At 45.7% G+C, this 13,533-nt stretch overlaps 4 protein-coding genes across 4 annotated transcripts; 3 read left to right on the forward strand and 1 right to left on the reverse strand.

Moving 5' to 3' along the window:
• Positions 1–411: 411 nt before the first annotated feature.
• On the forward strand, positions 412–1,339 carry PAAG_08807 (hypothetical protein; the record flags this gene model as incomplete). The annotated part of the gene is made up of 2 exons (XM_015846635.1): positions 412–615; positions 746–1,339. 2 exons carry the CDS (start codon positions 412–414, stop codon positions 1,337–1,339), a joined length of 798 nt encoding a protein of 265 aa, XP_015701432.1.
• Positions 1,340–2,716: 1,377 nt separating this feature from the next.
• Positions 2,717–3,492, reverse strand: PAAG_08808 (hypothetical protein; the record flags this gene model as incomplete). The annotated part of the gene is made up of 5 exons (XM_015846636.1): positions 2,717–2,778; positions 2,862–2,897; positions 2,968–3,119; positions 3,214–3,320; positions 3,412–3,492. 5 exons carry the CDS (start codon positions 3,490–3,492, stop codon positions 2,717–2,719), a joined length of 438 nt encoding a protein of 145 aa, XP_015701433.1.
• A 1,718-nt stretch (positions 3,493–5,210) lies between these two features.
• Positions 5,211–5,567, forward strand: PAAG_12644 (hypothetical protein; the record flags this gene model as incomplete). Its single annotated transcript, XM_015848110.1, has 2 exons — positions 5,211–5,425; positions 5,501–5,567. The coding sequence occupies 2 exons, from the start codon at positions 5,211–5,213 to the stop codon at positions 5,565–5,567; spliced, it is 282 nt and encodes a 93-aa protein (XP_015702272.1).
• Positions 5,568–7,140: 1,573 nt separating this feature from the next.
• PAAG_08810 (hypothetical protein) lies at positions 7,141–10,429 on the forward strand (the record flags this gene model as incomplete). Its single annotated transcript, XM_015846637.1, has 5 exons — positions 7,141–7,546; positions 7,601–8,136; positions 8,191–8,245; positions 8,305–9,054; positions 9,138–10,429. 5 exons carry the CDS (start codon positions 7,141–7,143, stop codon positions 10,427–10,429), a joined length of 3,039 nt encoding a protein of 1,012 aa, XP_015701434.1.
• Between the last annotated feature and the right edge of the window lie 3,104 nt (positions 10,430–13,533).

Genomic DNA, 13,533 nt, shown 5'->3' on the forward strand with positions numbered 1-13,533 from the left:
CGCTGACAACAGTGTCTCTCATGGATCCCGAACTTTCACCCAAATAACCTTGTGGCACAGCATCAACTACCCTATATTGGTTTACAAATACATACACTAATATATACCTGCATACTGCGACTAAGTATCTTTTTAGATCAGCGGGTACTCGGCTACATAGAGGGTTATGTTCGGCGGTTCTGGCAGGTATGAACCTCGTCTCCGTATCGGGTGCTGCCTATCCTAACCCATTTAAAAACACTCATATCAAGTGAGTTATGGGAGCGAAAGAAAGGGGGAGCCAACGACCGTTTAACTTGTGAAAAAACGGGAGCTGACTTTCATTTTCTCTCCTGCTTTTTTATCCATGTGAAGGCGAGGTGCGTCATCTGATTTTTATTATCGATTTTTCCCATCGTTATTTTGTTTTCTATGTCTGGGTTAGAAATCCCGTCATACCCGGGGAGGGGAAGTCATTTCTATATCCCTACAAACCCTGTCTCAAAGGCTTTCATGGACCTTACTGATTTTGCTCCCTTCCTTCTGAACAGCGGAGACCATCGAGGGACTCCCGAATCACCCGGAAGGGTCGTAACTGTAATCGAACAATCATTTTGGGAAACACTATCAGACACAGTTAGTATCTTTAAAAGAAATCAAAAAAGAGAAATCGATGCCCCCTTCATCCATCCTCCCCAACCTTACCTCACCCAGCAAATTACCTAGGTAGGTTCCTATACAATCCCTAACCAACATGTCATCATAGCAAAATGATCTCCAACAATCTACCTCCAACCTCTCCGTCGTCTGGGGAGCAGCTTACCATATCCCCGCCTCACACGCCAGAGAGGTTCACGCCTACCTCGACGAAAGGGAAATAGATGGGTACACTGTTCACTTCACCCTTTTCCACCCGTCACCAAAATCACCAACCACCACCGGAACTACCAACAACAATCACCCACCAACCTCCCCTATAACCTGCATGGTCTACATCGGCCTCCCCACCAACGCGCAATTCCTCCGTAACCCGGCAGACCGTGACCCAGCCTCCGTCGCGCGTGTCATAAGCCAGAGCCGCGGGTTAAGCGGTGAGAATCGCGATTATTTGTATTTGCTGGAGAAGGCGTTGGAGGGGCCGGAGTTTGAGTGGAATAGAGGTGAAGGGGGGATGGGGGTTGCTGATGGACATGTGGCGGATTTGGCAAGGAGAGTTAGGGCTATTGAGGGGGAGAAAGTAAGTGAGGCGGATCGGCAGAGGAGCGAAGCTGTGTTGGAGCATTTGCCTGGGCCGCAGATGGAAACGGAGGAGAAGGCGGTTCGGATGGAGGAGTTTGAAGGGGGCCAATTAGGAGGGTGAGGGGAGGGGTGAGGAAGGTGAATGCTGATGCTTACCTGTCTGCATAGATAGTTTTTATAGAATACGTATCTAGATTTGGATCATGTGTTTGTTACTTAGAGAGTTGTGTGCATGGGAGAAGTTCAAGGAATGGCCACATATATTTCTAATATCTTTAATGCTCCGTTCATATACTCTCTGCGCGTTTGTAGCAATATTTCTCCATATCCTCTCGGGTTACTGTTTTTACGTAGAATACTTCTAAATACTTCCTGCTTCCCCTTCCACAACGCTTACATGTACATGATATATGACTGATATTATCCACTTCATTTTGCCAGCCTGTTGAACTCACTGCTCCATCAAAATAAGTAAAATCTAACATGGGTAAAGGAGCGGTGAATCATATGTCAACAGAAAGCGTGGGACCAAAACGAGACCTTAAACAGAACACAATTTGTTTTCTACCCACTCAATTTGTTTAATTGATTAAATTTCCTCAGTTCTGATTTCGTTTATTGTCTTGTACAAAAGAAAAGCTGGGGAAAGTGACACGGAGAAAAGCAAAACAGAGCAAAACGGAGCAAAACAGATATCGGCCACTAGAAGAAAGCAAAAAGCAGTTCTTTCATGCCCAAATGGGTAAAGATTGTCATTCTAGTGCAGAAGAGCAGGACGTGGCATGCGCTGGGCAGAGCTTTATTGGGATTAAGGGTTTTGGAGGGATGTGTGAGAGAGGGAAGAACAGCCTGGGAAACAAATTAGCTAACTTGATAGATTGTTTTGGGGAAGGGGGTTATAGGAGTTGGAGGGTGGGAAATCATGGAAACACACGAGACAGCAATAGAGGCGGGAAAGACAAAAATGGAATATAAATTAAAACTGTAGAAGAAAAAATGAAGTCCACCACCAGAGACCGACTTTTTGTTTGCTACTAGTTTTTGGAAAAAGCACAAGCCAGGAGCTGCAAATAACACTGGGGGTACTTAGATAAAAAAAAAAAAAAAAAAGGCCACAAAACGAAACAGACTTGGAAGCTATGTGGAAGGCAGAAACCACGTATCGCTGGAGAAGGGGTACAAGAAAAGTGGTGAGAGAAAGAAAGATTGACGCCAATTACATGGGTGTATGCTCGAGCTTATAAGAGAGCCTGAAGAAATAATTAAAATAGAAGAAGGTTAACATCGAAGGGGTACAAATGATCCATAGTATCCCAATTTTTCTTTTAATCGTATTAATCGTGGCTCGTTGGCTGTTGCCTCGTTTTCTCATACTCCTTTTATCGTAACCTTAAAAAAAACTGATGAGCAGGGATTGAGGTCCATGAGATGTACTTCGGGATATAAAAACGGTTGACAAATCGCTATCTCTGAACGTGGGCGTTTAATAAATGTGTGTCTATGCCCCAGATCCACCCAGGCCGTGGTTGGAATACTGTTGCCGTTGGTGGCCACCCCAGCCTACAAAGGGATACAGTTAGCAACGAGGAATTGAGTAGGAAAATCATGGAAGAGAAACTTTGCAATCGAGGTGAGCAGCTTACCACCGCCTCCATGGCGATCGTTGTATCCTCCGCCACCTATATGGGCTCGCGTCAGAAATACAGCAAAATATTATACGCAAAACGAACAAGAGTGATATATGTGTACCATAACCGCTGCCACTGCGATATCCACCACCACCATTGCTGTCGAAGCGGTGATATCCTCCGCCGCCACGTCCATGGTAACCACCACCATCATTGCGGTGAGCGGAAGCACGGTCAGAAGCTTTATCGACCCGGATGACACGGCCATCGAACCTGGTCGGGTCAATCTCAATGATGTTCATTCGGTAACGGACAAAGTAAACACCAGGACTAATTTCCCAGCGCTTCCAGAATGGCTCCAACGTACTCCTGGTTGCTCATTGCGTTCATCGCGGCGTCTGCTTCAGCGTCGCGGGAAAACCGGACGAAGCCGAAACCACGACTGCGGTTTGTGTCGCGGTCCTTGACAACGATCTGCAAAGGGCAATTAGAGATAGGAAACCGCCAGGAGAAGCGATTAGAAATGTAAATCGGAGAAGGCATCTTGTACTAAGGGAACACTAACAGCTTCTTCAATGGTGCCGTACTTCTCGAAACCCTGACGCAAGGTCTGGTCGGTAGTATGCCATGCAAGGCCGCTACACATCCCAAGTATGACATTTGTCAGTTACATTCAGGCTAGATTAAAAGTAACAATAGAAAATGGATTAACGGACCCAACAAATAGCTTCGACATTCTGGCGTTTTAGAGCAAATGCTGGAGCCTGTTACTTAGTGTCAGGAGGCTTGGTATTGGCTCGGATCTAATGAGGGCAAGAAAACAGTTAGGGTCATCTGATTAATGTCAATGTGAAAGTCATTGAACCAACTTAAGAGAAACAAGCAAGTAAGCGATGAGGGAGCATTAGTGGACATGACCAAGGGCACTTTAGTAGGATATGTGTTGGATTCGCGTTAGCATCTCCAAGATCGATGCCTGGGTAACAATGGGAATGGCGGAAGTCTCCAAGCAAGACAATTGCCATCAATGAGTTGATTCACTGGCAGATGTGACCCATGCAGCATAGCGCAATTACAAATGGCAATGCCAATGATGTCAACTAGCACAAGAAACAGGGATAAGAGTTAAACAGACATGAGATAATGCAGTTATTGGGGAGATAAAAAGAGAGTATTACAAAAGACATACGGGTGACAGAATATTGATAGGAGGAAAGAGACATAGTGAGAATGGGATCAACAACCATAAAGAAGAGAAGGGTAGCAAAAGGAAATGGAGTGTTCCAACGTTTTGGCTTGGACTAGAAGTTGATCAGATCAGTCGATACCGCAGAACGAACGAAGATAGGGTGATGAAGAGAGTGAGTCGAGAGAGGGAGGAGCACAAACACGACAAGGAGCTCGTAGAGACAAACGTGATAGAGACCTGCGAGACGAGACGAACAAGAGCGGGTGGGCAATGGAGACGATGATGGGGATGGAGATTGAGATGAGGGGGGGATGAGATGAGGATGGAGGATGAAAGAGAGGTGAAGAAAGAAGAGGAGTGAGATGTGCAGAAGAGAAGATGGGATGGGGAGACAGAGGAGGGGAAGGCTCAAACGGCGACAGTCAGCAACATGGGCAGAATCGTAGTTAGTGAATCAACAACCACACCTCACCTATCACTTGCTCGCATACATTTATTCCCTCTGTCACTGTAATATATTATTATTTATTATTTATTACTCCCGTCCGACATCTGTGTGGTGCGGGACAGAGCAAGCGAAAATACTGTTAATTTCAATATTCTTCCTTCTTCCGAGAAAAAGCAAAACCCAGGCAAAATCCTCGCAGAAACGTTGATTGCGACATGCAGTTGAATGAAATAATACCACGTTGCGCTGTCAGAAACGCTCTTCACCTCCTCCATTATTGAAATTGAAATCGAAAGAGCTGGAGTGCTGGAGCGCCAAACTGGATCTCTTTACACTTTTCCTCCGCGACAGGCGGCTAGGAGGTACAGTACCGAACTAGCCTGGGAACTTGGGGGTGTTAGTCCACAAGACTGGGCCACTCCCAGGACCCCCACCGTTGCCTGTTCATAATTGCAGCTGTCTCTCGTTTCGGCTCTGCCCTCTTCAACGACGGCAGAAGTATTAATAATGGGTAATAATTACTTCCCTTGAGGGCGGAGAGTTCTGCGGGTTAGTGCGGACGTACGATTGAAGCCGTACATGCTTGTTGGGACGTCCGTCTGCGGCGGAGTCCAGTCATTAGATCATAAAACTGCAAATTCTTAAACAAGCTTAGTTCTCTGAATTTGAATATCCTCCGTCAAAAAGCGCAGGTTTGACCAGGTCCTGCAGAAGAGGGTCATTGGGCATGCCTGCCGATGGACCACGCATCACGAACCACGGAAACGTTCACATCCATCTGCATGGGTTGGTTACCAGATTGGTTGCTTGTCCGTCTCCACCCATTGAGCTTACCTCAACCCCAGCCAACAACCTCATCTCGACCGCTCTGATTATTTCACACTCAAAAGTGGTTTCGAGAGATTATGTCGTTGTTCACACCATCGGTGAAGAGGCCTATTGGTGTGTCAGCCTGGATGGCATTGCCAAACCTTGAAAATGTTTCTTTGCTCCGCTGATCCCTTTCATTGAAGCTAGGGACATGAAAACTTTCATTACTGCGCAAGCCTATCGAGTGCCTCTGGAGATTTTGCCTGCTTCCTAAAGATAACTGCTCCGTGTATTATTATTATTATTTATTATTATTTATTATTATTATTATCCAACGAGTGCAAATGCCCACTCACACTCTTTTGTGAAGAAAAGTCTGGCCCCGACGCAATCGTGTGCAAGGGCGTCGCCGCTAGGCTATGCTGCAGAGGCTGCACAAATCGTGTATTCATGTAATTTTTTCCGTCCTGATTCGATGGTTGCGATATCCGCATTTCGAAAACTGTTGGCTGCAGCTCTTCGTCGCTTGCGTCGTATTTTCCATTATTTCCAGCCAATTCGTTCCTCAACACAATTATTCTTTGGCTTGTTTTTTCCCCAAACAGAATCACACCTTGCTCAACTCTAGATTTCTGAAACACTAAAACGCCAAATTTATTTCGCGGTTTGGAATTGGTTCCCTCTCACGCTGCATATGCAAGCATCAAAGAAGCTGGTAGCGTTCCAAATGGATGTCGAGTTTACAATAACTAACCCGCTAGCAACGGGATAGGCGTTTTCTGGAGAGACGCGCCTCAAAATTTATAGTTGGCCTGCGCATGGTCTCACACAGCCAGTGATGGCATGGCGATATTTCGTTAACTGAGAGATTGACCATATAGTTTAGCAAACCCAACAAACTCCCCCCCCCCCCCCCCCCCCCCAAAACAACAACAACAACAACAACAACAACAACAAAAAAAAAAAAAAAAAAAAAAAAACCCAACTCTATCCGCTTGTGATTGTAAAACGTCTGTCAATTGAGTTTGCTGAAATCAATCGGGTTTGAATGTATGTACGTGTTCTGTACATACTTTGATATGGTCGCCGGAACTGTTTCAATACCAGTACTGCTCTGCCATCACTGAATTGGAACTCCCAGGGTGAAGACATTTTTGGGAGATCGGGCCAACAGTCACTTTGTCCCACAGAATGTGTTTCCCAGAAGCTGGTCTCCATGGTCAGCATGATTCGCCATCAGGGGGTGAAAGGGATTGAGTGGAAATACGCTGCTGGATCCTCATACAATCGTTTCGATTTAACTTAGCCAATGTTCGACCTCGCAGCCGTCAAAGGGCAATTTAATGCCGTTGAAGGAATGTGTGTTTCTGTCGCCTTGATCTCTTGCCCTGCATCCATGAAGCGCACTGTGCTATCTATCATTTACATTGAGCGCTGTGTTTCTCCACTCTGATATCTTCCCCTGTCTAACCACTGCCGTCCGTCTTTGTTCACAAAACTTCCTGGGAAGACAGACGGTGCGCATTATCGCAATGTAAACAAAGCTACGGTTGAGCATCACGACTTCCTTCTCACTGGCCAGAGTGATCCCTCAAGAGCCAGCCCCTCGCACCTGCCATGGCTCTCTGGGAGATGGAGGCTCCTACTCTACAATTTGAGGAAGGAGCGGGTGGGTGAACTACAAGAACCTACCTGCTGCTGTTGCCTGTTTCATGCCATACCTACATCCTGTGTTTACATCTATCCGAGTCATCCCCTCTTCCGGCCCTCAACGGTGGTTCATCTGCTGTTCTCGGGCTACATTCGCCCTGCTTTTCCACGGAGGCTGCGCGCAATTTGCTTTCAACATGGTCAGTGACTTCAAGAGGAATGACGTAATATACCACTGGCTATCAGAAGTTGTCCCGCGAAATGTCCACCTTCCCCCCAACTCTCTCGCTCACAACTCTGCTTTTATACAGCGAGAAGATTCATCCAATACGAAACAGAACAACGGTCTGCAAGCTGCAAGCAACAAGGGGAGGGAGGGTGGTTGCGACAGAGGACGAATCGCCGAAAGCAACCAAGCTCCCCAGATAGAACGTGAGAAATATTTCACAATTTCGGAGCTTCTAGCCTTTATAGCAACGATGAATGCAGATAAAGAGGCTCGAAAGAACGCTGCTACTATGCAAAACTTGAACAAAATTACACGAGAGTCCCAGCAGCAGATGCCTTGCGCACACCCACGTGTTCCCAGCGATGCACTCAAAGGTAATATTTGCCCTCTTCCTGGTGTGTACGATTTTCGTTCTAATATAACTGCAGACGCAACCTTGCCTCCCCCAAAGGAATTCAGTGTGGCACCTGCTGCAGGGAATCTGCTTCCGTTTACAACTGGAGATAATGTTATAGATCCTTATGTGTCCGTTGCAGAAAGTGTCCGTCCTAAGAGTACCACTGCTCAATCTCCTGTTACTGTATCACATCTTGATACAACAGTGGCAAATCACGATTCAAGAAATTTTAACCCGCCAGTGCCTAATGAGATGCTTAGAAGTGCCTATGATCGTCGTCCGAGGCACAAGACTCGGCTCGACAAATATGAACTCAAGGGTATAGTCCCCTCAGCGATGCCATCAGATTCAACGGGGGTGGCCGGCACGTCATCGGCATTGAAGAGAGGGAAAAAGAGAAACGGAATTAGCACCAAGAATACTCCCAACGACGCAAGCGCTCTGTTGACTTCACCATACTCTACAGGGGTAATCAAGAAACCAGAAGTCCGTAAAGGGGGGAAGAGGAAAGACAATAGCCTTGTGAATAATTTCAAGGCGCCAAATGTTGCTCAAGAACGTCTTAGTGTCAGTAACTGCACTGCACCATTCAACAGCTTATTGCTAACATGCTTCTCTCAGCTACCGATTAACCCAAGTGTGGGATTCCTTAACAAAGCTCGAGTCGGACGGGGTGGTATGTTGCTATTCCTTACATAATCTATCTATTTCGTACTAACGATAATAAATTTGCAGTGCCTGACCTCAGCTTTTCAGGGATGGGCTTTCTGTCAAATAGCACTAAGCGCCCGAGTGAGTCAGAGCCAAACGAACAAACCTGTGCAAAGAGGGCACGGGAAGGTAACGACTCTGGGGAGACCATATCTCAATATTTCTCACGCCACCCAGAGGTACAACCTTTGCCCAACCTCCCTGCAGTTGAAGATTGTTCCCAGAGAGCCCCACAGCCGCTCAGCACCTTTCTCTCAAATCCTAAACTTAATTCAAATCAGTCAAGAGGCACCGAACCGGTGCCCCCAGACCAAAACATACATTCATTCGTCTCCAACATACCTGCAAATTCTTTCCGTGATGCTAGTGTGAACCCAGCGGAATCTACCTCGAATCCTTTGAGGAGACAAATCAATCGACCAACAACTTGGCTATCTCAAGCTGAATTTCGTGCCCCTGGTAGCAGCCATGAAACAGGGCCTGCGTGGGACCCTACCAATATTGCAATTCTCGATCACTATGGACGGGTTCTACAACATACGGCGAAGTTGTTAAGTCACAAAAACAGGTTGCAGATTAACGCTGAAGTGGACAAAGAGTACCCAATGTCTAAGTTGGTCTCTCAAACTCCAATCAAGAGGGGGGCGCGAGGGGAAGAAGCGGTCATCAAAGAGCAGAATCGCTTTTTATCTCAATTCTGCTCCGTATTTGAGTCCGACTACACAGCCTCCAGCGACATTGCCGAAGAGTGTGATGATTTAAATGCTGCAAATGGTACGTATGGCCACATGATTTAATAATGATTCCCGTCCTGGTCATCGCTGGCTCATGCAGACTAATCTTTTGCTGGGAAATAGGTGCCGCCTCTAAAGATGAACTTAACATTCCAGCTCCAGCGCCCTTTTCCTGGGAGAGTACTCATTTGCCTGCCGCACCTGATGATATTCAACGATCGCCATCTCCTGGAGAGAGAAGTAGGATTCCAAAAGAAAAGCAACGTGCCGTTTCAAGTTCGAATTCCAATCACCAAGTTGCCACTCATCCTGCGTCGAATACCAACACACATCAGCTTATTATGCACGGCCGCCATAGCCCCTCTGAGTCGTTTCCCTCATCAGTCTCTCGTTCCAACAACACTGGTCAGCATTCATCTAGAGTCAAGCCAAATAGTAATGCACACGAACCTGAACAAAATAGAGCGTCGAGAACCATTCAGATATCAGCGCTGACTTCTTCTAAGTCGAACCACCAACTAATTAGACGAAATCTGGAAAATCCTATCCAATACGAGAGAGAACCAGATATGGGGAATGGAATTCCTGTGGTACACCAGACAACTGTCCGTGGGCATAATAATGCGCGGGATTTTAATGATTGTAATTTTGAAGCCAATGGAGCGACTCATGTTGAACAAAACTCTTGGAATCCCACATGCCCTCAGTTGTGGAGTACGCGAGGACCCTCTCCGATACACCATTCGAATGCACAAGGACAGACGGATTGCATTCCGTACGGTTCGACGAGACTGGACGAACGGCAAACAGGTTCCATTATCAATCGTGAACCTGGGTACAATTCCATAAGAGTGATTAATCCCATCCAAAACAAAATCCATCTTTCATCACACTCGGCTCAGCTGCTCTATTCCAAAGGGCAGGATACTTGTAAAAGAGAATTTACAGCGAATGGAAGCAGCCCATCACACAGTATTACGAGGAACATTGAATGGCCGTTTTACGCTCATGCTAACGGTGAAAGTCATCCAGAAACGCCGACGTCAAGCATACGAAGTGGGCGCTCAAATAACCAGAATTTCGACGCAGATTGGGTATCTGAAAACCGTCCGGCAAGATTCGTTGGACACCATCCTCCATTAGACCAATTTTGTAACAATCAAAATGGTCATCAAAACTCCAACTCCCTACAAGCTACACCTAGATCGGCCATTACCATCCTTTCAAATTCTCCTTGGCGCCATCACCACATCACGACTTGGACACCCTCTCACACAACTTATCCCTCGCAAATTGTTCCAGACCTGCACTCCAATTTTACTCATCCGGGCTTATTTCCACGGGTAAACGAAGTTATGTCGCCTCCACCGAACTTTCTCACTCTCCCATTCTCTCACCCAAATAGACTATATTGAATTCTCCAACTTCTTTAATATCCTCTTGGATTGCCACAGGTGGTCTTTGGGACATTGAATATTTTTATTGGGCGTTTGCAGGAGTGTCTTCGTTGAATACTAAGCTTGGCCATCTATTAACTTTAGAACATGTCGATTGTTCTCTAGTTCAAATCACACAAGTTTCGCTATTGTGATTTTGTTCTTCCCGTACCACTGCAGAGGGTATTTCTCTTGAGCACAAAATTATGTTCAGTTTAAGTCATTTGTACTTCTGAATACTCTAGCAGGTGTGGACAGTTCATAATACTCAATCCACCACGTAAGCACTGCTTAGATAAATACAAAATTATGTATAATATGATACTTATACCTACACGCCTCCTGAAGACAGTTTGTTATAAATTTGTGAAATGTCACTTAAGATACTTAGTGTGAGATTCTAGCATTTTACCTGATTCTTGGGACACTTGCCTCTGCAGCCTATTTTTAATTCACGAAACTTAGTTAACAATGATGGATGAGTGCAGTGACAGCAGGAACAACATTAACAATGTCCAGGCAAGAAATGTAAGAGGTCTTTGAAAAGAATAAACAAACAAACAAACAAACAAACAAAAAAAAAAAAAAAAAAAAAAAAAAAAAAAAAAAAGGGTCCCTCCATGTCAATGATATTATTATAAGGAAAATTACTTTTAAAAGCTTCTTTGGTAGATATTGTGGGCACCAAGGCCTCCTATTATGGACTAGCGCCCAGTAATTACAGAGCAGATAGTTAGCTGCCAATACAACCACTCAAACGCCCGACAAGTTTAACCCTCTGAAAATCACGTCAACCAAAATAACAGGGTTTTAATTATATTTTACTCCAATGGGGGTATCAACACGCGGTTTTACCTTAAAAAATGTTTAAAAATGTTAAATGTTAAAACATGACAACGATGAATTTGTTATTTTTAACAGCTTTTTCTTTATTATGAGATTTAATATTCTGTGGATTTTGTCGTCATCACGCAACTAAGAGTCGGAGAACAGAGCCCCGTACGCTGATGGAATGAACCACTGAATGTGGCTCATGCAAATCAGAGTTGGGGGGGGGGGGGGGGGGACCTTCAATGGGAGGTTTACACCCAATCAAACTATCACCTGGAAGCTATCCTTTTGCAATCTATCGTCAGCGGTATGAGTAACTAGCAGGTGACAATTGTTAATAATGGAATTGAAAAGGGTTGATTCATTATGACACTGGAGTGGGGAAGAACTGAGGAGTACTTCCCAATACCTTTTTATATGGTGAGCAGAGAGCAGCAATCCAGACGTTGCTGATAATGCATCGCACGGTGCGGAGTATATATGTGCATATGTTACTTTTGGAGGAGCCATGATCAAAAAACGAAACCTTGAAAACTAAGGGCTTATATCTGGGTAAGAGAAGGTACATCAGGGCAGAAATTACCCTTCCACCACATGAACAACGGGATTTTTCCGTTCTCATGTTGGCTTGAGTATGACAAATAGTTTAACGGACAAGTTCTAGACTTATGGAAAAAGTTTCGTCCAGGGCTAGTTATGGGACGCGTCGTCGATCAATGAACCATAGCCCTTGCGAATTGGTTGCCCGTTGCCTGTCACAGGCTTGAAGACTATATAAGGGTCTATGCGGGCATTCGTGGAATCACGATGTGATTGATATCGCTCAAGGCTCTTTTGGCTTTAGAGTGACTAGAGCCAAAATCGTGGAGCGTAAACCTTAGACATGCATTCTTGAGCGAGGAATGGGTTTGCTGTTATCCTGAGGTTGACACCGACGTGTAGTGAGAGAGACTGTCACAAATTCACGAAATACGGCACAGGAACCGCAGGTCTTGCAGAGGCCCAGAATCCTGGACTGAAAGGTCTCACTTCAGCCGCTATCCTGGTTACGTCCTAGTCAAGCCTGGAGATCGTCCTTGAAGGCTGAGAGACCTGGAACATCAGCTATCCACAGGGGGTGAAAGTTGGGCAGAGTTATGGGCCCGCTGTGCACAGACTTTATTAGCTCATGATTGGGCAACATTCGGTAACTAGTCCAGGAATTCACTTCGAGCATTTGAGATTGACCGCTCAGGCGTAGCCTGCAGAACTTCAGCAGCAAAAATCCACTTCGTGCCGTTTGTTGGCTCAAGGGGCTTAATGGATAGGGCACCCTTGCATTCCCTGGGGAGGGGGGGGGGGTTGTTTATCGAAGAACCGCGATATCCAAAGAATAATTGGAATGAGTAGTTCACCGTTTACCACTAGGGGACGGGCCCTATCCAGAATTTTAGGTCGTCGCCTAAGGTGGAGAAATAACGACGTTGATCCCACACCCCTCGTTTTGTCTGTTCAACCATCTCGCCGGAGTGTGAGCAGGAAGTGAGAAACAGGAAACTTCGGCAAGACTAATTTCGTGTTTCAGCAACCACAGAACGTGCATATTGGATCTCTTTTCAAATCCCGTACAGCCGGACTGCTATCAAGTGGCCATCCCTAAATAACTCTCGCTGGAGCTGACGGACTATGCTTAACGCATATCTCGCGCTTGAGTTCTTGGACAGAAGTATCCTTACCCGTTTCCCCTTCGGGGCTGGTTTTTAATCCACAAGATTTTCAGCACCCGACTTTTGGAAAGGATTGCTGCATAAAACTCCAGTGAAAGCATGGGAAAGGTACGTTATTAAAACGACGCGAGAAATAAGTGGCATACCTTATCCTTGGGTCGGAGAATTAACCCCGAATCTGGAGGCCCGTTGGCCTTCTTAACTAGCTACCGTTGCCGTTCGATTTGGTCCCTCAATAAATCTGATTCGAATGGAATGTGGTTGAGGAATGAGCCATCAGACCTTGCCAGCGAAGAAACTCATGATAAAGTATAGTATGTATATTGTGTTGGAGGATTCCCCGGCTATCCGAGGTCACGTGCACCTATATATATATCTATTAGTCGTAGCTAGCTCGCTTAGAGTCCCACTGAACAACAAGGTTGATAACGGTCCTCTTAGATATTGCTTACACATATAGTACACGGTACATACATATCAGAGAGCGTGAAATCTAGACCTTTGGCTGTTTCCAAATATAACCCTTGGAACCCGGTGGATTGGTCC

This window comes from Paracoccidioides lutzii, assembly GCF_000150705.2.
Source record: "Paracoccidioides lutzii Pb01 unplaced genomic scaffold supercont2.48, whole genome shotgun sequence".
NCBI lineage: Eukaryota > Fungi > Ascomycota > Eurotiomycetes > Onygenales > Ajellomycetaceae > Paracoccidioides > Paracoccidioides lutzii.